This window comes from Podarcis filfolensis (assembly GCF_964270895.1).
Source record: "Podarcis filfolensis genome assembly, chromosome: 2".
Lineage (NCBI taxonomy): Eukaryota > Metazoa > Chordata > Lepidosauria > Squamata > Lacertidae > Podarcis > Podarcis filfolensis.
The window spans coordinates 48,670,102-48,697,118 of NC_139605.1; the positions used below are offsets into that span (position 1 = coordinate 48,670,102).

Sequence of the window (27,017 nt, forward strand, 5' to 3'; positions counted from 1 at the left end):
ATTTTGCCACTTTCCTCACAAGGATATCATGGGGGACTTACTGAAATCAAGATACACTTTGTCCACAGCATTTCTGTGATCCACCAAGTTTGTAATTCCATCAAAAAAAGAAATCAGATTTGTTTGGCATGACTTATTTTTGAGAAACCCATGCTGAGTCTTAGTAATCACAGCATCATTTTCTAGATGCTCACAGATCAACTGTTGAATTTTCTGTTCAAGGACCTTCTCTGGTATCCATGTCAAGCTCACTGGTCAGTAGTTACCTGGGTCTTCTCCCCCCCCCCTTTGAAGATGCGGACAACATTTGCCCACCTCCAGTCTGTAGGGACCTCACCTGTTCTCCTTCTCAATGAGACTGATAGGAAGGGCCATATATTTAAATTATTGTAAAGGGAGTAACAACACCATGAGTGCAAGGAGGCAAACCACACACAGGATTTGCTACATAAAGTGAAGGAGGTACACAGAAAGGAAAGTTTTTCCCCACCTGTCCCACAGCAGCATATCATAAAAATTGCTCTTGGAAGAAATATTGGTAATAGGCCAAAAGCCTAGATATAAGTATTAATATGAATGAATTGTACAATAGATTTAAGTTAATCAAGGCTATTGATTTCAGTGGCTTTATTCTAACTTAGTTGGATACAGTCTACAGTAAATAAATAAGATTATGAGAAATCAGTAAAATTTCAAAATCTAATATAGGAATCTTAGACATTCATACTAGAAATTAACTCGTACTGAAATCTATTGGACAGGCTTTTGGATAAAACATGCCAAGAATCAGGCTGCAAAGTTTACAATAAGTAGTATATTTTTAATATTACTATTTTACTTAAACTGAATAGGAAACAGCATGACAACATTAAAGGTTTCAATCTAGCATTTTAATGAACACCATTTAGAATTTTTAAATTCTCAACTTCCTGTTTATATGAACAGCACATTAAATCTATAGTCAAGATAGCCACTTTTATACAGTCCCCTCATTGGTTATTCAATCATGATCAAACACATTTTGCATTATATGGATTCAGCAAAGTTACAGTACTCAAGATGTAATATGGAATACAAGGTCAGCATACAATGACAGTGATCCAGTGGCTGTGGTGTACACACACAGCTCTGTGCACACAGGGGCTACTCCTTTTTCCTCTGTAAACTAAGTTTGGTATGCTACACATGTTTGGAATTCCTGTCCATTCATTTAAAAAAATCCCTTTGCAACAATGTACTAGGCCCCTATGACTGCAGATCTTTTAACTGTGTCCCAAACTGCCAGCTTGAGTAATTATTTTTACAGTATATAACAATGGTGTATTTGTACTGGCCTGCAGAGAATTTTATCATTCCTTTAAAAAGAAAAAAGAAAAAAAGTTATAGGATTTCTACATTGTTAATATTTAGCATACATACACCTTTGTTACCAACAGAATATATAGTTTTCGGGAGAAACTACATGAATAAATACTAAAGGCTTTGAGGCTTGTAAGTGTATGGTATCAATCTTGCCTTTCAGCTTACTACAAAGATATACATATTATCTAACCTGACCTGATGTATTTTACCAACAAATTAATACTACAGTACCTTTTAAAATTTCTTCTTAGCCAGTTTAGTTTACTTTTGTTAACTTAAAAGTTCACAATTCCCCCTTGAAATCTGATAAATACCTTTACAGGATACGTTTGCAATACAGAAAAAAATATAGGTTAATCAAAAAAATGTTTCAAAATTTTGCATTATTTTCTGCTAAGAAAAAAATAGTTTATAAACATAGCTTAGACAACAATGATAGGAAACACCTAATAATAAGTTTCCAGTTTAGGGTTCAGGAAGCCTTTTATTCTGGAAGATATGTAAATTTAACATAAGATTAGAATTTTATGGGATATTACATTAGTATTTTATAAAGCAATTGGACAGTATAAAGTTGTCCATCTTCAACAGATTTCAAGTATTATATTGCTGGTTTTAACATTGCAATTTGAATGACGTTTTGGATATACACCTTTATTTTCCATAATTTCCAATCTGCACACTGTTTCTATTTAATATGCAGCGAAATGTTCCAGGCTGGATATCCCAGTATTTAACAGGATTGTTGAATAAACTTATGCCACTATATAACGTCTTCTTCAGCCTTCCTCCTGTTGGGCAAAAATCATTCACTCCCACTTTTGAAATACTGTTAGAATGAAGAAAGACAACCTGTAAGAGGACAGAAAGAAAAAATAAATATTTGACATATCCCATGACTACATTAAATTGCATGTAAAGATTTGAAATATATGCTAATCCTAGGTAAAAGTGTATAGATTGCAGCCTTAGATATTTGCATCTAAAATTCAAAGGGGAAAGTGAGGTTTATATTGATTTATAGAAAAATATTCAATATACTTTTAATGTTTAATTTTTGATACTTCTTAGATATGCTTTTTGAGGACAAAAGGTAAAAATTGGGGGAAATTGGGTTGCCAGAGTCACTATGATAATGAAAACACAAGTCCAGATGTATCAGTGGTGATAGTTTTGGAATTAAAAGGGGGCGGATATGCCAGTTTGAGATGGGGAAAATGGAAGAGTTTGTAAACTTCTGTTCCTGATCATGTATCCATGTCAGGCAGTCAGGTAGTATAGCATTTACACTGGGACTTAACTCTTAGCTTTTGGTAATTGCTGCACATGAGTGCATACTTACATTAAACCCATGTCTTGACCGGTTTTTAAAATAAAAAACCATAAAATATATTTGGCTGGATCCAGATACCTGTACACAGCTGGGGATAGGTGGAAAGTGAAGTTCTCATCCTTCTCCCTGCCAGCCCCTAGAGCCCCCTGAAAATGACATCCCCCCGAGAGTCAGAAGACCCTGCTAAGTGGGGGGGTGAAGGGAGAGTGAAATTTGGGCATAGGCTCCTTTTTTGTGTAGAGCAGAAAGTTCTGCACTCTAGTTCACACCTTTAAAGGTCCCATGCCACATGGGAAGTATTTTCTGGGAACTCTGAAGACTGGTGGTAGCAAGGAAGTTAGGTTTTCCTGCCCCCATCTGTGGGCTAAAAACTGAATCCAACACATTTTTTAAAAAACGTTTATTGTATAGATTGACAATACACTGAATAAGTAGGACAAAAATGTCAAGAGGATAAGATTTTAAAAGTCTGCTGCACTGTGTATTACCTGCAGATACTTCAGATCTGGAAAACCAGAAGGTACTTTTTTAAGTTTATTCTTCTCTAGATGGATTTCTCGTATATTTGGCATATTAGCAAAACTGCCATTTTCCACATCTTTGATTCTGTTGTTTCCTAGCCCCAACCTAAAGATAAATGTTAAAAAAGAGTACCTGAGACAATATGGCTTAAGATAACACTAAGAAACCATTTAACATACTGTATAGAGAAATGAACATATAGAAACAGTGGTTAAGAAGTCTTGGCTTACTAGCCAAACCCATAATTTGGTTGCCAGTGACCTACCCTTCCCACGATCCTGTGCAGTGTACAGAGAATTTAGAGAAAAGTGGGGCACTTGCTATTGTACTCAAGTCTTCCAGAAAGAATAAGTGGTACCTTGATGCTGATACCTCCGGCAAAGAGAAACCCAATGAGAAAGTATACAAAAGTATGTTTCAGAACATTGTAGTGGACACTGACCATTCTCAGTTTTCATCATTAGTCTTTATTCTGTTAAGAGTCTATACTTAGCATCTGATTCAAATCTCATATTCAGTTGAAGCAAGAGCTAATTACAGAGGTAGAATTATATATAGGCTGTCTAATCTGATGCCTATAACAGAAAGAGTTCTAATAATTAATCATTCTGATAAATCAAGACATCCAGTTTTTTGAAAGGTCAGTGGGTTTTTCTAAAGCTTCTTCCATCCCCTCCCTCTCTATAGCAACTCTGCCTTCCTTATGCTGCTCCCTGGACAAACAAACAATGTCTTATTTTCAGCCAGCTGCTCTCTCTTTTGCAACAATGCTCATCTGGAAGTAATCCAAATCTCCAGCTGACCTCATGTGCAACCTAAACTGGCAATTCTGTTTGAGATCAAAAGGCTTGGTTATGTACACAGGTTTCTTGACTTGTTTCTTTCAAACAACAGTCTCTGTACTCTGTGAACGTACTGTATAGCCCTCTGAACTGTAGCCATTGTCCTGAGTTTTCCTCACACACTCTCCCCATTATTTTATTATTTTCTCAAGATAGGTAAACCTGTCTTCCTAAAATCAGTTGCACTGGGCACTGTCTTCTGAAATTACTTGGTGAAACAAATAATGAGAACTACTATTCACCAGGTCTTTAATCTTACTTTTTTCTCTCAGTTGTGCTGAAGCTGTCTTTTACTCACCATACTTTGGCTCAAGTTCCCATTTGCTCTTCATATTTTTCAATTTAATTAAATTAAACAGCAAAACAAGTTCATGGTAAGTGCTGTTTTTTCCCCTTAGCAATAGCTCTTAAGGACTTTATGTGTGGTGAGTCTTACAAGATAAAGGCAATTTAGTTCAGAGACTGTAATATAATCACAATACTGTCCACATCTTAGTGAAGTAAAAAAAGCAAGGTTTTAATTAATTTGAGTGAAACAAATGGATTACACAGCCACGCTTCCTTAAGCAATGCCCATATAGAAGCTGAAATGGCTAAAGTGTTGCATGGAAATTTAACAGCTAGCTGTGACCTGCTGCTTGGACCATGACACCAGCTTTTTGACTATGTTAAATGCCACATGAATGAACAAAAGGACTGGCCCAGTTCCTACATAACTGATCAGATGCCAGGTACACTGAATCACTTGAGAAATGTTCCACCTCAAAGTGCCCTTATTTTTTTTTTTAGGAAATATTGGTTGTTTCAATCACTGCACCATTCCTCATAGTTTTAAAAATGAGAAAATCCTAAAATGTTTACATAATATCAAATGTTTGAAAAGAATTTTCCATATTAAGTGTTACCTTTGAAGGTTTTTATAACGAATAAAATCCTCGAGTTCTATTGCAGAAATTTTGTTGCCATCTACATGAAGTTCCAATAGACTGGAAGGCAATCCTATTAGGGAGAGACACACATTAAGTGTTTAAGCTGGACACAAAGAGTTTCAAGAGGCAATGTATTAATTGTGTTGAGGAAAATAGTTTGTTCTATTTCATTTGCAGGACTTCTGCCTTTAGCATTAAGATGTTATTTTTAATGCAACTGATAGAAAAAGTCTCACTATTGTAAATAATATTGTGCAGAAATTTCTGCAATAAGTTTCTGGAATTTTTCTATGCTGTCATTCCCTTTCCTACTATTAGATAAAACACCTAGGGCAAATTATTATTAGGGTGGTTTTTTAAAAAAAGTCTTGTTCAATTTATTGCTTAAGTTTTAGACTGCAAAACTATAATCCGGGAGTAAACGTGATTGAACTGCATGGGACTTGCTTTTGAATAGGCATATATAGGCTTGTAGTGTTGAACAGCAATCCTGTGTACATTTTCCATGGACTGTTTTGGACACAGTAGAAATGCATACTGTCAATTAATTAAAATAAGTGACTTAGAGAGCAATCCTAACCCCTAGATCTGCTGGCTAGAAGGGGTAAAATAGGGCAATCATACTTCTCCACATGGCTGGTGTGTGTGTGTGTGTGTGTGTGTGTGTGTGTGTGTGTGTGTAATATGCTCTGGAGGTCACATATACATCAGCCGAAAGATTTGATGGGGTAGACTCTGAAACAGAGGGTCAGAGGCAGTCTTGGAACTGCTGGGAGACGAAAATAAAAATAGGCACTCTTTCACCTCCTGACCTAATCACCATAAGCCAGCAGGGCTTTGCAAGTGTCCATCACTTCACCCAGTTAGGATTGCTGTATTTCCATTCACTAAAATAATAGTTTTGGAAGAAAAACACTCCTTTAGAAAAAGATGATTCCTGCATGTGTAGCAGTGGGCATGCATCTTAGAAGAGACACTTCGTCCTGTGTGAGTCCTCTAAAACACTCGTGGTTTTTGTAGTAAAAATCATACATGATTTGTTTAAAATAGCTACCAAATTAATTGGCAACAATTTTTTGTCAAATAGTTTTGATTTAACATTAACAAATAAATGAGTAATATTGCATCCATAGTTCTAATTTATCTTACTTTATCACAACAGCAATCTGAAGGTACGTTAGGGTGAGAGTGACAAGCCTAAGGTTACCCAGCATGGTAAATGGAAAATATTTCTCCCTATATGTTGATTCTTGCCTGTTGAGATCTGTTCAAACCATATCCTATTTTGAAGAATCTGGGATGCAGGAATAGGGTTTCCTTAGTCCTAGGGTTATAAAGTATGTCTATGAGTGGCTTTACATGCATACAGGCATGACACTGCAGACAGCATTGTGCACCATGGTGCCTTATAACCACATAGCCCACTTTATTCATAAGTGGCAAGGACACAACATCTAGTGTTATAGTGGACCTGCATATATTTGTGATATTTCAAATGTTATAATTTCACTATGTTTTGCTAGACTTTTGAGTTTGCCCTAGTACTTCCTAAAATGGACAAAACCAGATACAGACATTGTGTGCAATTTCTCAGCAGCTGATGAGCAAGTTCATTTTTTTTCTAATAAAAATATGTGATAATCATCACCGCATGTAGGATTTTTCCAAAGGATGTAGGAGTTGCAATTTTATATTTGTCAAGGATATTATGATAGCATAGGCTATGGAAATTGTAAGCATAATAGTATCCTTGTTGTGTTCTTTTCATGCTGATCTGCAGAATAGCTTTCCAAGTTAAATCTAAGCAGCCACCCATACTTCAGAACTGTTGGCCTCTGTATTCAGGGAATAGCCAAAAGTTGTTTCTGTGGTGTGCTTTAAAATTAGAGCTGGAAGGCATTTAGTACTTCTAGATTCCAAGAGCTTTCTGTTTATTATATTTAGTTATCATTTTTTGTGCAGTACCATGACCTCAAGCATGCTTCTAATTTCCATAGTGGCTTAGGAAAATATTAAATCTCCAGTGCTATTACTTCTGGCAACACTAGTATGAAAATACCAACTAATAGTTTTCTTTCCCTACTCTTTTTAGCATGCTAATATTTTTCTAGTGTATGTATTCATGTTTTTTTCTGGTCATTTGTTGGTAAATTAAACAAAAATGTTTGTTCACACTTGTTTGCCTGCCAATGTTAATTTTTACTCAGAAGGGAGAATTAATGTTTTCTCATTAACATTTTCTTGCATTGTGACCCTGAGTTTAGTCAACAAAAAGTTAGGTGCGTTTAGGATCACCTAAGGCTGCAAGCCTACAGTTAGTAACTGGGAGTAAACATTGGTAAACTCAATGGGACTTACTTTGGGGTAAACATGCATAAGTTGTGCGGTTACTTGTGTTCATTCAGGAACTGGGAAGCAAAGAGGATTTCAATTCAGGCTGATTTCCTGTGTTTTATGGCATGTCATGAAAGGATGTCTTGCTTTCCCCAGGAGTTTTTATTTAGAAGGCAAATATTTCCCGAAAATGGTACAAGGAGCTAGTAGTTCTCTACCCTCACTAAGTTGTTATAACTAGTTTAAGAAATTATTTTCTGTAGAGTTCTATGAATTCCTTCAAGTTGTCATAATAATGTCAGAGAAGTTTGCCTCTTTAGTGACTACATAGTGAGTATGTATCCCTGGCTCATTACTAGATATCTCAACAGCAAAAGAGAACTCCTGGGACATCAGGACCCTGGGAAAGGTGGGCGGTTTTCTCCCTAGACCATCTCAAGAAGCGGTTGCTGAGGTTTCTTCCTTGCTTAAAGAGGAAGAGTAACATAAACAGACCATACTTCCTCATTGACTTCTCCTGAGAATATTGATTACTTCTTCCTGGAAGGTGGCCCAGCTCTGGGCATCATGCCTTCACCACTGTGCTAATCCTAGAGTCAGTGTACACTTCAAAAGGAGAATTCTTGCTCTTTAATAAAACTGACTGCCAGGATGGCCTTCAACAACATGTACCATTCTAAAAGAGTATTTCAGTTGTCAGCTGGCTTCAAACAAGCACTGGAGCAATGTTTCAGATTGCCTGCCGGTTAGCCTTAGTTTTGCCTTAGTCTTGCCCCCAGTTCCCATAATACATTGCCCCAGGTTTTGATCCCAAGATAACAGCTATTTGCTGTTGCTTGTCCAACAAGACAGACAAATCCTCTGTCTAGGACTTGGATACTCTACAGCTTTACCCTCTGCCACTGTGCAGTGACACCTCTATGAACCTGAGTCATGAAAGGAGATAATGTATTATCAGTTCATCTGTATTTCCAAATGATCAGGTTTCCTAGGTAGATAGTCATTAGAGTCGCTACAGTAGTGACCCTCAGGAAACACCTACTTCTGGGATTTCTCAGAATTTTAAGGCACTTAAGAAAAAAATGTACCGTAGATTCCGGCGTATTAGGCGACTGGGCATATTAGGCGACCCCCCAAATTGGCAGCTGCAATTTGAGGGTTCGTCTTATAAGCCCAGTTGCCCAATACACTGGGCAGCAACAGGGGGCGGGCTCAGCTCCGTGCCAGGAGAAAGCCACCCGGCATGGAGCTCAGCCTCCTGCTCACTGCTGCTGCTTCAGAAGCAGCAACAGGGGCGCGCTCAGGGAGAAAGCTGCCCGGCACGGAGCTGAGTCTGCCGCCCACTGCTGCTGCTTCTGAGCCACCGCCACAGCAGCAGCGGGGGGCAGGCTCAGCTCCGTGCCACCCATACCTGGCGTATAAGGCGACCCCCAACTTTGGAGAAGATTTTCCGGGGTTCAAAAGTCGCCTTATACACTGGAATCTACGGTATATCCTTTAAATTTGTGCTTCCAAGTTTTTTGCTATCTGCCCAGGTATCTGCATATTTTGGCCGTTCTATGGGTGATCCTTGGTGTGTCCATAGGCTTCTGATGTTTATTATGCATTGTAATTAAAAAGTATATCACCACCATTATTTTTAATTCAATCAGCATAATACCAAACTCAAAATTAGAAAGCAATGTACATGAGAAAATGTAAGATAAAAAACCTGATTTATATAATAAAAAAGATCATACCTTTAGGAACAGAGTTTAATTTAGCTTCTGCAATTCTTATATGATAGACTGTCACACCTTCAAAGGCCCCAGGTTCTATTCCTTCATTATCAATAGGATTTGCGCTCATCTCTGCCAAAAGAATAACAGTTGTGGCTTGTGAGGCTGTAGTTTTTAAGACACCTTTCCTTGGTTGAGGCTTTTACAGCATTAAGAAATGAAAGAATGTCTTTAAACATGTGTAGCACGATTTCCTCCATTCAGAAATATAAATGTTCTCTTCATACTCATAGGTATGGGTAGTGGCTTCCATGTGAAGGCGTGACTCCCAGACAAAGTTGAGCTCCAATGTTTCTTGCTTAGAAATTAAGCCATGTCACATGGCAGAAATTCTTGAAGTCGTGCATTGTTTTTAAGGAGAATACAACCAAAAACCAAAGCAATGCACATCAAAGCTTCTAAAATGTCAGGGAACACTTGCTTCTAGTTGCATACAATTCTTTCAAAAACTTCAGTCAACCTTTCATAAAGCAAACATTCATCAAAGATGGAAATAATTAATTGTGATACCGACCAACTTACATGGCTTTAAAGGATTGGCCAAATTCAAGGAGAATAAGGTTGTCATTGGCTGCTAGGCTTGATGACTATATGCTATCTTACTCCTTGGAACTTGGAATAGACATGTACCGTATTTTTTGCTCTATAAGACTCACTTTTTCCCTCCTAAAAAGTAAGGGGAAATGTGTGTGCGTCTTATGGAGCGAATGCAGGCTGCGCAGCTATCCCAGAAGCCAGAACAGCAAGAGGGATTGCTGCTTTCACTGCGCAGCAATCCCTCTCGCTGTTCTGGCTTCTGAGATTCAGAATATTTTTTTCTTGGTTTCCTCCTCCAAAAACTAGGTGCGTCTTGTGTTCTGGTGCGTCTTATAGAGCGAAAAATACGGGTAAGTCTGTTGTTGGTGAAGTTCATTAAGATGAGTTATGCAGCGCAACCTAGTGTTGAGGCAGAAAAGTGTCCAATAGAAATGTACCTCACTCTCAGGATTCAGTTTACTTTTCTTCCTAATTCGAGGAGTCAATGTCCTTTATACTCCCTGCTGTCTCTCCTCAAGATCATGACATATGCTATCTTAATCTTTGAAACTTCTGCATATGCATGTAAATTTGCACCTTCAGTCTGCTTTTGTAGCCTTAAGCTGCAATCCCCTTAGGCAGTAGCATGCATCTGAATACCAGTTGTTTGCCCTTACGCATGCTTGTGGATTTCCCATAGGCATCTGGTTGGCCACTGTAGGAAACAGGATGCTGGTCTAAATAGCACTTGTCTGTGGATCCAGCAGGGTTCTCCTTATGTTTTTAATTGTCCATGTCACACAGACCAGTGTGAGAGTTTATTTTAAGCCAGGGCCCTCCAAAGTACCATAATCTATTTTCAAAGCTATGGTTCAGTTCCAGTGTGGCATAATGGTTAGAGTGCTGGACTAGGACCTGGGAGGAGCAGGGTTTGAATCCTCACTCAGCCATTAAGTTCACTGGGTGACCTTGAGCCAGTCACCATCTCCTAGCCCAACTTACCTCAAAGGGTTGTTGTGAGGATGAAATGGGGCAGGGAGGAGAACCATGTACACATTATTGAGATCCTTGGAAGATAAAAGTGGTATATAAATGTAATAAATAAAATAATGTTTGATTATGTACAGTGTGCCTCCCATCATGGAGTAAACAGAACCTATCTCCATATGACTGTGATAAGGAAGGGCACTTTCCTGGATTTAATTTTTTTTAAGGGATGGAGGAGATAGGGTGCCAGGGTGAAATCCACACTTTTTATTTTACCTGACAAACCTTTCCTCAAACAGTCTTACAAGAAAACAATGCAATATATCAGTTCCTTTGTTTGTTCTATTGGGAAATGGCAGAATCTTCCACAGTGAGGGTGGAATGCAGTTGTACTATCCCCTTACATTCAGTTTGTCGTATTTCTAAAATGTTTAAGTAACCTGGCAAGACACTTTTCTTGACCTTACTTGCCCAAAGTGAATCACCCCTCTAAAACATCTTATTTAAAGAATAAAAACAAACTAGTCATCTGAAACTTAGGAGCACCCACACTTAGGAATATGATCTCAGTATTTGTCATCCTGGTGCAGATGAGAGTTTGACCACTTAGGCATGTAACACAGAGCAGGAGAGCATTGTTGGAAAAACTCAACCAGCTGGGACAAAGTCTAATACACACAAATGCACACAGTTTGCTCAGATGGGGTAGGGATGTATGAGAGAACCATGCAGTAACTTGGGCTGCCTGCCTTGTTTCTGTGTGAACTGTAGCCAGACAAGAAATCATTCCCACACAATTCACTCCCATGTGCAGGTGATGGTTTGTTTTTCTCTCTGCCCTATAAAGCAACCATTCTGTTTGCATTTGCTGGGTAGAGTAGAAAATAACAGGCAGCCAAAAAGGAATCTGAATTCTACCTACAAAGCTTGGGCTAAGAAAAATAATCTACTATTGGGAACCATTTGTTCAGCAGAAACCCCATGGCTGCATTTGGATGCAGACAGCTCTGTCTCAGCTCTGTTTCTGAGCCTTCCTTTCATCTAGGGCTCATTTAATCCCTGATTTCTATCACATTGCTGATGAATGAAATAATACTGTACTGTAGTTTGCTTCCCCCCTGGTGTTATGCAACAGCTTGATTTATAAAAAACACACTTACCTAACACATGTAAAGCCTTCATTCCTTTAAATGCTTCTTTGTGTATCTTTTTCACTTTATTATCATGAATTCTTATCTCAGCTAAACTCTTTGGCAGATTTGCTGGAATCTCAGTTAAGTGATTATGGGACAAGTAGAGGCGCCGCAACTTTTTTGTTGATTGAAAGGCTTTGGGGTGGATCTTGGTTATTTTGTTGTTGTTCAGTGCAAGTGCCTAGGCAAAATGTGAAAAGGTGAAGTTAGAATATTTATTTTATTTTACGTCTCACATTCAGAAGATGTCATATTTTTTAAAACTGCATATATGTATTTTGCACATTTGAATTCAAAAACACCATCTACGCGTCAGAAAGCTCCAAAATGAAACGTGTGTGTGTGTGTGTGTGTGTGTGTGTGTTTAGATTTGAAGAAGTAACAAGTAACAAGAGGGAGTGAAATCAGTCAGGACTTAAGAATGGGAAATAAGAATTAACATTTAGTTTCACTTAGATGTACTGTCAAAACGTAAGCTGTATCCCAACTGTGTGTGATTGTGACAGAAGTCTTATGCCATGGATAGCTTTAGAGCTGAATTTTGCAAGATATTTTGGAACGGTCCCACAACTGCTGATGCTGTTTAGTGAAATTATGCAGGGCAGTGCTTTCCCAGAATCCTGGTTATGGTCCATATTGATTGTGGTACTTAAGATGGGAAAGGATCTAGTGTCTCTGGATCTGTACCACCCAACAGCCCTCCTGAACTATGACACCACAGTGTCTATCTCACTGTGCAGCTCTTACCAATTAGCTGGCAGATCCTGTAATTAGAACACTGAATGCTATACACCACAGTGGTAGCATTAAATGCCATGTAGCTCTGTTGTCGCCTGGTGTTTATAAAATATTTGACAGGGTAGAATGGCAATTCATTTGCCACCAAAGCAAATTCTATATCAAACTTCATGCACATCATGTCCTTGCTCTACTCCCAGTGTTACTCTCCCTCTCAAACGCAAGTTTGCGTGAATGGCTTAGTCTCATTCAAAGCAGGGGGACCAAAGATGGTGTCTACTGTCCCCCTTCCTTTTTTGCAGTGGTGATAGAAAAATCACAACTTCTAAGTAAATTCCAGCAGAACTGGACATTAACTAACCTGAATCAGAACTTTGTGTATGCTCTCCCACTTGAGCATCAGGTAAGACTTTAGAACATCACGTGGCTGAAACTTCAGTCAGGTGACCTAAGGTACCTTGGCATGACTATTCCCAAGAACTTGAGGCAGCTGAGGAAGAGGAACTTTGATCTTTTTCCTAGAGAAATGAAGGCTGAAATCTGTGCTTAGGGACAGACCTCTCTTGGTCTGGCAGAATTGCCACCCTAAAAATGTGTTTTCCCCCCATTTAGTTTCCTGATTCCAGTACCAATCTTAGACATTTGAAACAATAATCACAATTGCAAGAGGGCTTTGTAAAACATGTCCATCGCTGACATGTGTCTAGCATTTGCTCAATAAGGAATATAGCCCTTAGGCTGGAAAAGGTTTCCCAGTCCTGTTCAGTGAGATTTCAAAAAACATGTGTGCTAGTTTGATTTAAACAGAAGGCTGTATGTTGGCTAGGCACAATATTTTGCTACTGGTTGTCAGTAAACAACAGGATTTTACATTAAGCTATGAAATGTTTATTTGTCTTAAAAGACTGTAGTCAATTTATTTATAATTCAAGTGCTAGGCTAAACAAAATGTATTTCTTATATGGCCAAGAACTTTCTGTTAGTTAGGCGTTCAACTGGCCATTCAGCTGGAATCCAAGACGCGGGGAAGTTTATACAAAAAATGTATGAGATTTTCTTTACTTCGGCATATGAAGACATCTGCACTCTGACATAAGGGGAGGAATTCAACATGAGCTACAGCAGTCTTTCCGTCAGTGCAACAATTTCAGCTTGCCAGGCAGAACGATCCCCTCTCTCCTTCCCCTTTGTTCTGGGGGTTCTCCTGACACACACACACATACCCTGAGCCAATTTAAGGGGCACATAGTGGGAGAAGAGAGCATAAGCCCCATTGCACTAGTGAAAGTCCTTGCACAGGCTTCTACGGCAGGACTCATTAGGGGTGAATTCAGCCCAAGATCTGTCAGTTAATGGTGAACTGAAGGTTGTCTGTAGTTTAGGTAAACAATAAACCAGGAATATTGATCAACTTTGTGTATGGAAAGTGTTTTTTCCTGTACTTTGCATAACAAATACAGTGGTACCTCGGGTTACAGACGCTTCAGGTTACATACGCTTCAGGTTACAGACTCTGCTAACCCAGAAATAGTACCTGCTAACACAGAAATAGCACTTTGCTTCAGGATGAGAACAGAAATTGCGTGGCGGCGGCAGCACAGCAGCAGGAGGCCCCATTAGCTAAAGTGGTGCTTCAGGTTAAGAACAGTTTCAGGTTAAGAATGGACCTCCAGAACGAATTAAGTTCTTAGCCAGAGGTACCACTGTAACTGACTTTTCCCATAAGTGTTATTGATCTTTTCTCACATTGCTTTCCATACATTTTATGTTAATGGCTGTCAGGGTAGAAAACATCAACTTGACATAAGATAGATTGCCATAGTCCTTGATAGAGACAAATACTAGGAATGCTAGAAAGCAGACTTACATGTAGCGATGTGAGTCCTTTAAGATCATTCTCCTTGACCTCTTTTATTTTGTTATTTTGAAGGTCTATCATGCGAGTATCAAAGGGAATATTCTTTGGTATTGAGGTCAAACCTATTAATTAGAAATAAAAAATAAATATTCATCTACAAACAAAAGACCCTTTAATCTCCATTTGTTTGTATTATGCTGAAATGTTTGTTTCAGTTTTGCAATAATTTAAAATGTTTCGTAACCATTAATTCCAACTTTTGGGTATAGCCAATGTTACTCATAGTAGACCCATTGATATTGCTGGGTCTACTCTAAATATGAATTGGTTGGCTATCACCCCTTCCAACTATCAATAAAATCTAATGCTGATTGTGCCCCCTTCTCCTTTGTTTGAGTAACAGATGAAGCTATATTTAAAAACCTGGAATCAGGTTTCAGTTTATCAGAGAGTTCAACATGGGCAAGGTAGCATCCGATAAATTGAACAGATGAGATTCTACTGAACTCTTACAAAAAGACTGCTCTGGTGGCATGGTTATGCTTTTTTAAAATGACTTTATAGCTAATTAGGCATAAGATTAATCTAAAGCTATGCTAGAGATACACAAGAAAGTAACAGATAGCAAAGCAGTTCTTTCCCTAGGCTTGTGTTTATTTTTGAGGTGTCCAAATAACCCTAATACCTTGGTGATGGCAGCTGTTGAAATAATTCTGGTTAACATATTAATTTACTGAATAGACTTTTATTGAACTCTATTTCTGGGAAATACTCTTAGAGTTCATAGGCTCTAGAGAAAAAACTATTACCACCTCCAGATTGTGCCATTTCAAAAAAGTGTGTGGGTATTACAAATAAACAACATAGATCCAATGAAAATAAAGTACAGATTTATTCTTACCCAAATCTGAACAGTGTACAACTCTCAAGTAGCATTGACATCCAAAGGGACATACAGGAAATAAATCAAAGGGTATTATGGGTGCCCTAGTTGGAAAAAGAGAATTGTCATCATCTCTGTCATCGTCATCTTTGTCGTCATCATCGTCGTCGTCGTCAAGGTCTTCCATATCCATGAGCATCATGTTCTTGAAAGTGAAGTATGAAGGGCTTATAAAAGGCTTAGCAGAGCACAAAGCCAAGAGGAGGAGAAGCACATATTCTCTCATATCTTCAGAGAACACACTCCTAGTAAAAAATACAAGCTAGTTTGTAATTTGTTTATGCATTTCCTTTCTTTGTATGCTGTTGTCTGGAACTTCTTCTTAGAAGTTTGTACTTCCAATATGAAGTGTTTCCCTGTTGCAGCCCATAAAAATGAATTTTCCCAGGATGTAAGTTTTCTTTAATGGGGCCCATTTAGATGCTTTGATGAACTCATGGCCTCATAGCCTGGGTTTGAAAAGAAATACTACAAAGACTTTGAGTTTGTCCTAATGGCTTTAGAGAGTTTCAGCCAATGTGCACATAAAGTGGCTCAGATTTCATTCCTAGTTCTCAGGAACAACTCCTACTGACTGTATTGTGTTGCATTATTTGCACCTTAATATCCAATGTACCAACTTGCCAAACTTTGGTTTAGCAAGAACAAACAAGTGTTCAGTTATCTAGAACAAAAACTGAAGCCACTTTGCTCCTCCCTGGTCCTGCAGCTATCATTCTATCTAGGGCTATACATTACAGACAAACCCAGGTTTGTGGCTTGTCTTGCTACAACCAATGTTTGTTCTTATTTATTGCTTATGGCTTGTTTGTGGTAGGCAAATTGTGAGCTGCGTTATGGCTTACCTCAGGGTAGCCATGACTTAGCTCCAGATAGCACAGCACCAGCATGACTGTGGCAGGAGCAACACAGCTGCATTTTTAACCCTGGGTTGCTCATACTTGTGTGCCATAGTTCGTCTTAATATTACATGAGAACAAGGCCAATATGACACTGTGAGGTGTAGAATTATTTGAGATTTGCAGCCGTTATATAGTGCATGAAGATTAAAACTAGTGTATTGTTACTTGGCAGTATTGTATTAAATTGTCTTAAGAAGTCCAGGGCTCTTGCTGAATCAGTGAAGTGAAATCAACAAGGGAAGGGAACTTTATGAACTACCGAAACTCTCATACTTCTCCATGAACTGCTTCCACTTGCCCCTCTGAGGGTGTGTACACAATTACACTCTCATTCTTTGGAATTTTGGAATTAACTCATTCAAGGAAATGACTCTCTTATTATTCCATATGCATAGCACTTGTAGCAACAAAGAATCTTGTGTCTTTTTAAAGGCTGGCACATTAATTGCAACCTAGCCTTCATTCCCAAAGTTTATTTAGTTGGATACAACTTTATTAAGTGATTTTTATAATGAATCCGTGGATACATTTCTCATTCCTCCCTCTCTGAAGGAACTATTCTGTTCCATTCTATATACTTAGGCACCCTCACAGCAAAACAGAGCAGCTTTCAATAATGTTTAAAACAAATCTGTTGGCCTGTATGACTTTCTTCTTACTGTTTTGTTCATAGTTGCACAGATAAGAAGTGCAAGCAATTAAATAAACAGACTATGTGCTTTCATTGCTGTGGCCAGATTGTCTGAAAAGGTCCCCATACTTGAGGATACACAAAGTTTTAACCAGAAAACATTCAGCACCTGATGCTGGGGGCAGGGACAGCAGCACTGCTACTTTATTATTATATGGAGTTCCCTCCATATGTATGCTGTGTGAAGGAAACTTCTGTCCATACATGAAATTAAGGAAATCTCTCCTTCCTTGCTAATAAAACTCTGTGGCCTCTGTTACTATTGTTCAGTTTTCTCCTCAAGGCAATAATTTCTTCCCATTTCACTTAGAGTAATTTCACATATAATGAAGATGCAAACTCAGCTCTGCCACTGAGTGCACACTCAACAAGAAACTACAGCCAGACACAATTCCCAATGAGTAAATCAGCATTTACCTTTTTAGGTATATACTTAAAATATATAAAAATGTTTTATGGTCTAAAAGCTAAATGTGAATTATAATATGTATTCTGGCCCTAACAGTATGATAAACTCCAAACACAAATCCTGAATGGCTGTTGGAAATGCAAAAAAAAATGGCATTCCTTTGAACCAAGTGATTGGTAAATGAAATAACACTGAAACCTAACTACTTTCTCAACATCTGTAATAGGAAAAAATACCCTGACCTCAGAGCTTTTGCATGCTGTTAAACTGTGCTGTTGACATACTGTCTTAACAGTAGGAAAAGTCCTAACTAAGCCCCTGGTCTTATGGGAAAAACTTCCTAAGTATTTTATTTTGGCACAGGAAATCATTATTTTAGAGAAGGTAGGGAATATTGTTTCATGCTGCCAATTTGGCCAGAAGTATGTTGTAACTTCAATAATTAACTTTACATCAGAAAGTTGAGTTAGATTGATTTGAGACATTGGGGATATGTACTTCAAGTATATATGGAACATAAAAAGTAGTTGGAATATGTTTTCTGTCTGACTTTTGCCAAATAATACTCATTCTTGATTTGCTCTTGCTTTAACAATGTATGTATACAGTTAAAAACTAAAGCTACAGGTTTACATGTACAAAGAAAAACCACAATGGCCCCTTTATCAAGACAAATTAACTTTTATATGTGGAAAATCTGAGAAACTGAGAGCACGATTCTATGCTAAGAAGTAGATGTGGAACTTGCTTGTAGGCAAGTGCTGATAGGATTGCAGCCTAAGTGACTTTCACAAGATAGCAGCCTTACTATCAAGTCAATACCCTAAACTTTCTGATATATTTCTTTCTGCATAAATGGTAGGGTGCCACACCAAGTATTAATATTTATAAATAAAATTACTCAATAGATTAGGATTAGAACACAGGTGCTTTTTCCACATTAATACTTGGTGCAGCAGTCAGTGCTCTTCCTTATATAGTATTTTTAAAATGCTGTCTGTCAGGATATTAGTAGGTAACTCATGTGCAATTATGCAAAATTTAAGGTGCAGTCAAAATAATAAAAAGTACTAGGATGGAAAGCATCTCAATTATATTAAAATAACCAATTATAGAACGGAGTGTAAAAACAATTATTGGGTTGTATGCAAACCTACAGTGAACACCATTTAGTTGTCTAGTGGCAAAATGCCAGTTGCATAATATTATAATATTTGGTACTTGTTTTCATGACAGAGCTGACACTGGAGTGTATTCTAAATGGTTAAAAGGCAGATTTTAAAAGTGCTAAAAATTTCCATTGTCTAGAGCAGGGTGCTCACACAACCTTGTCTCTAAATAATGTAAATCAGTAGCAAGAAAATGTTGTGGGGTTTTTTTGTGAAGAGCCATGGGAAATGCTTGTGTTTGCTAGTAACCCCCAGTCATTGCTCTGCACAAAAACAGAAACCATGGAAGGAAAAGAGGAATCCTGAGCAGTGAGTTAGTTATAAACTTAGCATCTACTAACCTTTCATACATTCTCCCAGATAAATTGATTCATTTAAAGCTCTTTTGTGTTTATAATATCTACAGCATAAAGGTGAAACATTGCAGAAATGTTTACTGTATAATATTGGAAGTCAAACATTTTTTAAATGCTGAGACTTGCTATGTCTTGGAGGGGAATTAACTATGTTCTTCTGTTCAAAACATCAGAGAAGAGGCACTTTATACTGCTTCCATGTTTTTGTAAACAATTATTTGGCAGTGAGTTTCTTCCAGTTTGTTTTGCTTTTTTGGTAAATATCAGATTCTGAATGCCTGGAAACATTGCTAAATTTAAAAAATATCATTAAATGTCTATAAAACTATATAGGATGCTATTTTTTCTCTCCTAGATAAATATAACTGTGCTATGGTAGACCAGTTCAAAAGGTACAGGTTTCCTGTTTTCCTTTCTTCATACAGTTCACAATATAAAAGCATTTCTACTACAGTGTACAATCATCTAATATATCCTTTAAAATACTGAACAGTAGTCAATTAGGTTACATTAGTAATGATAAAAGCACATTGTTAAGTTACAATGAGAAAAGTGTTTTTTTTTTAAAAAAAACCAACCCAAAACTAAAACATACCTTTCTGATTTGTCAAATTCTTCTAAAGATAAAAATCCACCTGAGAAGTTTATATCCAGTTCCTTACTATATAGAACTCAGATTCAAGCCTGTAAAATGAACAATAAATAATAAAAGGGTAAAAAAAAATCGCTTTAAAGTTCCCGTTCCTTCTGGCACTCTGGGTGATACTTGAATAAACTGCTTCTGTAGATTAGTCTATCTGAGCACTGAAGAATGATGTTAAGAAAACTTGTTACTACTCATGTGTTTTTCATCACTGCTTGTATCACAGCCAAAACTTCTAGCTTAATTCTAGACGTCTAAGCAGAAGATGTGGTTAAATCTGAAGCTTAATAATGCATGGCACAAAGCCAGTGCAAGCCCCATATGGTTCATTCAAGTCCATTTCTGATGTGCAAGTACACACCTCATAAAATTTCTGCAGTGTGCCATTTCTTACATAAATGAAGACGTCTCCATCTTTCTACCCAGGGCAACCTAACAGTAAATGAATTATTCTATCTTGGTTATATTTAAGGGGATGTCATTAGAGCTGAAGGCAGAGGTATTTAAATAAACAGCTATGTATTGGGTTACAGGATGATCATATAGAGAGAGAGCTATGGCAGTGGCTCTCAAGCAAGGTGCCCACTGGGGTGCATAGTGAGTTTGCTGACACACCCTTCTCCCAAAATGCATCTAGTTAAAGTTTTGCACCAAATACAGCCACTTACCTCACTTAATGATTACTGGGCAGAGAGAGGAAAAGACCACCACTCCATTTACACACACATTCTTAGTCAGCATAAAAGAAGTAGGACATCCAACTGAACTGGATTCTTTGAAGAGGCCAGCATACTATGATTTTTCAGTATGCTCCAGCAGATTGGTTGGAAACACGCTGCTCAAGATCCTACAAACTGGTCAACAAAGTCCAAACACTCAAAGGAACTTCAGCTTATGTTTCTAAAATAGTAATTTCCCATGCCACATAACAAATATCTTTTATAACTTGAACTTCAAAAAGCACATTATGAAACAGCAGGGAGAGGTCTTTTCCCTCTCTCATAACTCGTAAGCAGGGAATGGATACAAAAACCCTCTCCCATACATGATCCCTATTCTCCAAGTTGAAAAGAATGGAGATTCGTTATGTGCTTCCCAATAGCATCTGATTAGCCATGGGATTAAAAGGACCTTGAACTGATACAACAGGGCTTATGTTATGTTATGTTATGTTATGTTATGTTATGTTATGTTCCGAGAAATAGTCAGGAATCCATTCAAGATGCTCAGGGGAACACCAAGCACACCAAGCAAGAGTAGAATGCATGCTGAGCCTTTCAAGGAAGATAATTCCATGTGGCTGTCCCAATGAGTTTACTGGGAAGGTTCCTTTTATGGGGAAAATCTACTCACTAGAAAATTTAACAGCAGGGTACCGTATTTTTTGCACCATAACACTCACTTTTTTCCTCCTAAAAAGTAAGGGGAAAAGTCTATGCATGTTATGGAGGGAATGTCTACGGGTGGCATGCCTATGGATTTTCCTCCTCTAAAAACTACGTGCGTGTTATGGTCGGGTGCGTGTTATAGAGCGAAAAATACAGTAATTTGTACAGGTGTGTCTTAAAGTAAGACTTCTCTGCACTTTAATAGCATCTTAGAATGACATAGCATTATCCATATTTAGATAACATAAACGGTAGCATAACAGAGCATTGATAGTAAAAAAAAGAGAGAGACACTGATGCTCCATGCTCCATGATGGACTGAGGTAGTCCATCATGACAGCTAGCCATTGATAGCCATAATCTCCATGAATTTATGTACCGTATTTTTTGCTCTATAAGACTCACTTTTTCCCTCCTAAAAAGTAAGGGGAAATGTGTGTGCGTCTTATGGAGCGAATGCAGGCTGCGCAGCTATCCCAGAAGCCAGAACAGCAAGAGGGATTGCAGCTTTCACTGCGCAGCGATCCCTCTTGCTGTTCTGGCTTCTGAGATTCAGAATATTTTTTTTCTTGTTCTCCTCCTCCAAAAACTAGGTGCGTCTTGTGGCCTGGTGCGTCTTATAGAGCGAAAAATACGGTAATTTTCCCATCCCAGGATGCAGAAAAGTAGGTGAATCTGAACCTGCACCTTTCTTCCTGCTTGAGGCAGATTTTTACCACCAATACTGGGGAACCAGAAAGCCTGAAGCAATTGAGCTAGCCTTGTGGTAGTGTGTGTAGTTCTTCGGCTTAGTTCAACATATTGTCCCACCTCAGAAATGTTGTCTCTTGGGTATATGACTCAGACCCAGAATAGATGCAGAGTGCGCCTTTATTTAAAAAACAAACCAAAACAAAAGCGCAACTATGCAAAATCTAAGCCTGGCCCTTAGTTTTGCTAAGATGTACCATCTCAATAGGAATATTCTCTCATATAAAAAGCCTTCTGCATATAGAACACTTACAAGTTAGGGACACAATTGCTTTTTTAATTCAGTTGTAGTGGAGCAATGGAGACAAGTTTTTACTACTGTCTGGGGATAGGCAATTTGTGGTAATATCACAACTTTTATGGTCTGTTTTTTAGTATATCTAAAATCCTTTGCTTATTAGGGGCTACCGCACATTTTTTTCAAAAAATTGCTTTGCACAGGTAACTACCATAGAGTGGTCAAAATTTTCAAAAGTAGGGGGTCTGTGGCTTGGCTTTTGAAAAATAGGGGGTCCTCAGTAATTAGCTAGTTGGGAACCACTGACATAGAGTATTCCCTCACAACTCCACTTCTCTGCTCCCAAAATTGAGCTTCCCAGTTCTCACATGTCTGTATACCCTTGAAAGATAATAAACACTATCTTTCAAGCTAACTCTCTGCTCAGAGTCTGACTTCTCTGGCTGCAAATATTCCCTCAGGGAGGATTTTATACAGCTCAGAAATTATGCTGTTATGAAGTCCAATGCCAGGAACCAAACCGCTCTTTCCCTTTCCCTCTCAAAGTGTTGTCTCTACCCCTTTCTGGCTAGCCGTACCCACAGCCAATCAGAGTGAAGCTCTAGCTCAGCATACTGAGAGCTATATCACTCTGGTAGAGTTTTGCCCATATTGTACCATCAAACTTCACTTTACCTGGGCCATCTGTCATAGTTAGTGACAAGGTTTAGCTGCACTTGTGATCCTCATCCTCCTTCCTAAGGCAAGCCCTGCTTTGGGAGCTCCTTTACTTTTCAGTCTTTCTTTATTTCCACTCAAATACAGCATAAGATTCTGAGATCTCATGAGTTTTCTTGTCTGTTCCCAGTTGCCACAGTTAATTCTTCCAGCCATGGCCAATTCACCTCTATCAGGTCACAACAACACACTGGTATTATTGGCAGATCCTGCAACAATTGGCCCAGTGGGTAATCATCTCAGCAGACATTACTATAGTAGAGTAACAGAGGTCACATTTGGGGAAAATAATCAGATAACAAGTGTCTCTTCCATAATTTGAATGATTTTTAGGGCTTAGCAGAGAAGTTACATATCTTGAGTAAAGCAATAATCAGACTAATAATAGTGAGCAAACCTTGTGTATATTAAGCCTATTTTTTATATTAAAAAATCTTATTACAACAACAGCTGATTCTAGTTAAATCAACATAAACTAATCAAAATGCAGTTTCCTAGCAAATCAATTCAGAATAATAGCACTGCTTTAAAATAGTTGACATTATGGCAGAGTATGCTCCAACTGGACTTTTGTGTAATATAAAAATGCCATTAGATTATGCAATAGTAATATGTCAGTTAGTGTCTATAAATAGCAGCCATATTTGGGGTTCCTGTCCTATTGCAATATGATTAACACTAGTACACACATTTTAAAATCTCAAGTATCTTTTCATCCATTTTCTTTAAATACTCATATAACATTTGCATTACATTTTTAAAATGATATTTCCATATGAACATCCTGCAATACATTTTTCGCTGATTTTCCCCCATTGTTTTTTGATGATACTAGCTCCTGAAAATACAAATTCTCATTTTTGAATTGGGCCAAGATGATTTAATATGACATAATTTTCTAGTGATATGTTTTGACTTTAGTTCAGTCTGGCTTATTTTAAAAAGCTGTACATTGTTTATGTTGCTTGACTATGGAAAATCCATTATTTCAGAAGTGTAGTTATTTTTTTGATCTTTTACCAGATGTCAAAAGAAAAAAAAAATAACAAACATTTACATAAACACAAATACTGCACAGAAGCTTTTTTACTCTTTTATTTATTAATGCATACTTAAACCTTATTCAGAAGTTTTGGCTCATTCTCTGTAACTTTTTTTTCTCTGTTTGCACTGTAAATTCAATGCTTTTTTTAAAGTGTTGGACGGATGACTATTGTATTGAAATATGCTGGTATGTTGGGTTAGAGAACCAGAATAAACGCTGTACACTCAACCGCACAATACATTTTTCTAAAGTTTTGCACCCAGATGATAAATATAGCTACTTGAAATTTGAAAATGTTCCTGAAAGCAAGCTATGCTTGCTCTTGATTGTCTTGTGTACTGGTCATGACTCAGTGCTCTCTGGGATCAGTCAAGCATTTTGATTTGGTGCTTCATTCATTAGTTGTCAGTCCTTTCTCACAGCATAAGCTGTTCTGGTGATTTTTAAACAATAAGAAACATAGAAGTCATGAAATTAACAGCATGCAGTTCCAGCAAGAAGGCCAGGCATGATTTGTGAGATGTACAGTGAGGTTTAGAAATAATCATGAACGGACAAAAGGAGAAAATGTAGTAAGGAACTTGTAAGATTGATATATTGAGGGCTACATTCCAGTATGAGAAAAATGGTGAACAAGAAAGATAGAGGCTGTAGTATATAATCTTTAGTAATCCATGGAAAGATATTGAGAGGTAGTTTGTGCAACACAACATATTTGTGCAAGAGTTTTTGCAAACAGAAAGAAATGGAGAAACCACTTGAAGCATCCACTGTGTCGAGCTATTTCAATTGCTTTTGTTTGATTTTGATAATAAACCTGATTTGCAATGGGGGTTGAATAATTTTGATTGCAACTGTATATTAAGTGTACTAAGGTAAGTTATATTGGTGTTGATAATAGTTAGGACAATCTGAAATATCAGTAAACAGAAAACAAGATATCAAATGCCTGTGTTCCCTATTTTCTGTCATACAATGAATGCAAGAAGAACAGACTGGAGAAGTAAACCATATATCTACAAGTGTGAGAAGTGTAATGCCATCATGGAATTACTGAAACAGTAGTAAGAGTACAGCTGTATGACTAGTAGAGCACCATTGTGATGAAATGAATACAATCTTGAATTCGGGCCATAGAAAATTGCGTTCTGCTATGAGGATTACAGAGTAGCCTTGGGAAGAGTAAAGTTTTTAGATAAGCTTGCATTTTTAAAAATAAAAAGAAAGCTTATTGAAGATTGAAGCCCCATTGGCCAAATATCAAAGGAGGAAAGGCTAACTCGCTCAATAAATGTAAAATTTTATTGTAAGTCGGAGGAAAAATGAAAACCAAAGAGTTGCAACACGTCTTTTTTTGGCAGAATTTCATAATTTAACAACCAGATTTATAGAGGATGTTCCAGATAGGTAGGTTCTGGCTTGTCCTACCATCACAATTAGTATCAAGAAGTTTGATTAGTGTCTCTGTCATTTATTTTCTTTTTAAATTTTATATCCCACTTCTCACCATCTACCGTATTTTTCCCTCTATAACACGCAGATTTTTTCTCCTAAAAAGGAAGGGGAAATGTCTGTGCGTGTTATTGAGCGAATGTGTGGTCCCTGGAGCCAAATGGCAAAAAAAATCAGGCAAAAATCAAATCGCGCGTCTCGGAGAAGGGAAACCTGAAAAGAGGAAGTGGCTGCTTTCCTGCATTCTGCCTCAAGGTCTTACTGCCCACCCTCCTCTGTTTCCTTGCTGTGTTTGCTCAAACGGAACAAAGAGCAGGGAAAGCCCCTCCCCTCCAGGCAAGCAGAGTGTCGTCTCTGTGCTCCGGTGCTGCTAAAAACATGCAGGAGGGAGGGAGAGAGAGAGAGAGAGCTGGCTAGCTGGCTAGCTGGCTGGCTTGGGTGGGTAGGTGAGGGAAAACTTTTGCCTCCCGTTATACCCCTCTCCTGCATTCTTAGCCAGCTGCTTCTCTGCACACCCCTCTCGTGCTCCTTGTCCATTCTGTATTTTTCCTTCCTTCCCCACTTAAAATGTGGTTAAAAAGCATGGATCCACATGGATCCTCAGGATCTTTGCATTGGGTCACCCCAAATTCACCATCAGATCACATAGCATGTCCATGGCTACAGCCTGCCCCCCAAAAATCACACACGCACTGTTGCCTGGGGCTGCAATGGTGCAAAAATGTGGTTAAAAAGCATGGATCCACATGGATCCTCAGGATCTTTGCATTGGGTCACCCCAAATTCACCATCAGAGCACATAGCATGTCCATGGCTACAGCCTGCCCCCCCCAAAATCACACACCCACTGTTGCCTGGGGCTGCAATGGTGCAAAAACGTGGTTACAAAGCATGGATCCACAGGGATTCTCAGGATTTTTGCATTGGGTCACCCCAAATTCACCATCAGATCACATGTCTGTGGCCACAGCATGAAGCACAAAAATGATACATCCACTGTTTCATTCAGAATGTTTTTTCCCTTGTTTTCCTCCTCTAAAAACGATGTGCGTGTTATGGTCAGGTGCGTGTTATCGAGCGAAAAATACGGTAGGTCTCAAAGCAGTAGTACACGTGGCGACCATTTTAGACATGTCCAATTGATATGCGACCGCCAACATGTGGGTCCTTTTCTGGACCCAAAAGAGGGAAGAATGGGGATGGAGCAGGCTTATGTGTGTTTGACCAATGTGAGTGTTGACCCAGAATGCAACCCCCATGGCAGTGCTTTATCTCTAGAATAAAAGGTGCCGGTACTCACCATGAAGTTGTACAGTAAGTGTCACACTTTTTAACAACAACAAAAAGAGGTGCTGGTACTGCGTACCCTTGAGTACCGTCTGGGGGCACTGCCCCACGGAAACATTCAGTTGCCTTTACTTAGAACCACCGTTCTTTTGATTAACAAGTAAATGGGGTGAATCTTATCTGAGCAGGTCGTCAAAAGTTTCCAGTATATAGGCTTGGTTTATGTCATTCATTGGTTGCAGGAAATGTTCACTTGGTGTACTGTAACTGTATTTGTCATGTCCTCTTCCACTCCCTTCCCAGAAGTATCAAATAATGTTGGTATTTGGACAACATTTTTGGGTAGCATTATTGTAATTTAATGGAGTGCTTGTTCGTATTTTATGCTTGCGTGGCCTGGAAAAAAATACCCATTGCTTTATAAAAGATGTCTAAAAAGCAAAAGCTAACAATTATATGATTCTTGAAAGCCAAGAGTTTATGTTACTTCTATTTTCATTTCCTTTTTGTTTACCAGCATGAAGACTAAGCCATTGGGGTATTGGTCTCTGAGCATGCATACATACATGAGCTAAATAATACTCTTCTTAAAACTTGGCTCCTCCTTGAAACCATGCAGTTGATTATATCTGACT

The 27,017-nt window shown here is 38.2% G+C and overlaps 2 protein-coding genes across 6 annotated transcripts in view; one reads left to right on the forward strand and one right to left on the reverse strand.

Moving 5' to 3' along the window:
* CENPP (centromere protein P) overlaps positions 1-27,017 on the forward strand; it is a 163,452-nt gene that overhangs the window by 67,320 nt on the left and 69,115 nt on the right. The gene's annotated exons all lie outside the window — the stretch shown is intronic.
* ASPN (asporin) lies at positions 613-26,791 on the reverse strand. Of its 4 annotated transcripts, XM_083603513.1 has the most exons (10): positions 26,396-26,791; positions 22,557-22,807; positions 19,458-19,546; positions 15,294-15,580; positions 14,402-14,514; positions 11,764-11,977; positions 9,062-9,172; positions 4,965-5,058; positions 3,184-3,322; positions 613-2,214 (listed from the first exon to the last, which is right to left on the reverse strand). In XM_083603513.1, exons 4-10 carry the CDS (start codon positions 15,559-15,561, stop codon positions 2,017-2,019), a joined length of 1,137 nt encoding a protein of 378 aa, XP_083459639.1. In that variant the 5' UTR covers positions 15,562-15,580; positions 19,458-19,546; positions 22,557-22,807; positions 26,396-26,791; the 3' UTR covers positions 613-2,016. The 4 variants fall into 4 exon arrangements, with proteins under 4 accessions (XP_083459639.1, XP_083459640.1, XP_083459638.1 ...); XM_083603514.1 differs by lacking the exons at positions 22,557-22,807; positions 26,396-26,791 and adding an exon at positions 19,867-20,085; XM_083603512.1 differs by lacking the exons at positions 22,557-22,807; positions 26,396-26,791 and having other exon boundaries at positions 19,458-19,823.

Excerpts from the sequence above, each read along its gene's own strand:
- ASPN (XM_083603513.1), bottom strand. The coding sequence starts at position 15,561 with ATGAGAGAATATGTGCTTCTCCTCCTCTTGGCTTTGTGCTCTGCTAAG. Across the intron at positions 5,059-9,061 it reads ATTAAACTCTGTTCCTAAAG|GATTGCCTTCCAGTCTATTG; the intron begins GTATGATCTTTT and ends TCTCCCTAATAG. Across the intron at positions 2,215-3,183 it reads CAGATCTGAAGTATCTGCAG|GTTGTCTTTCTTCATTCTAA; the intron begins GTAATACACAGT and ends GTCCTCTTACAG.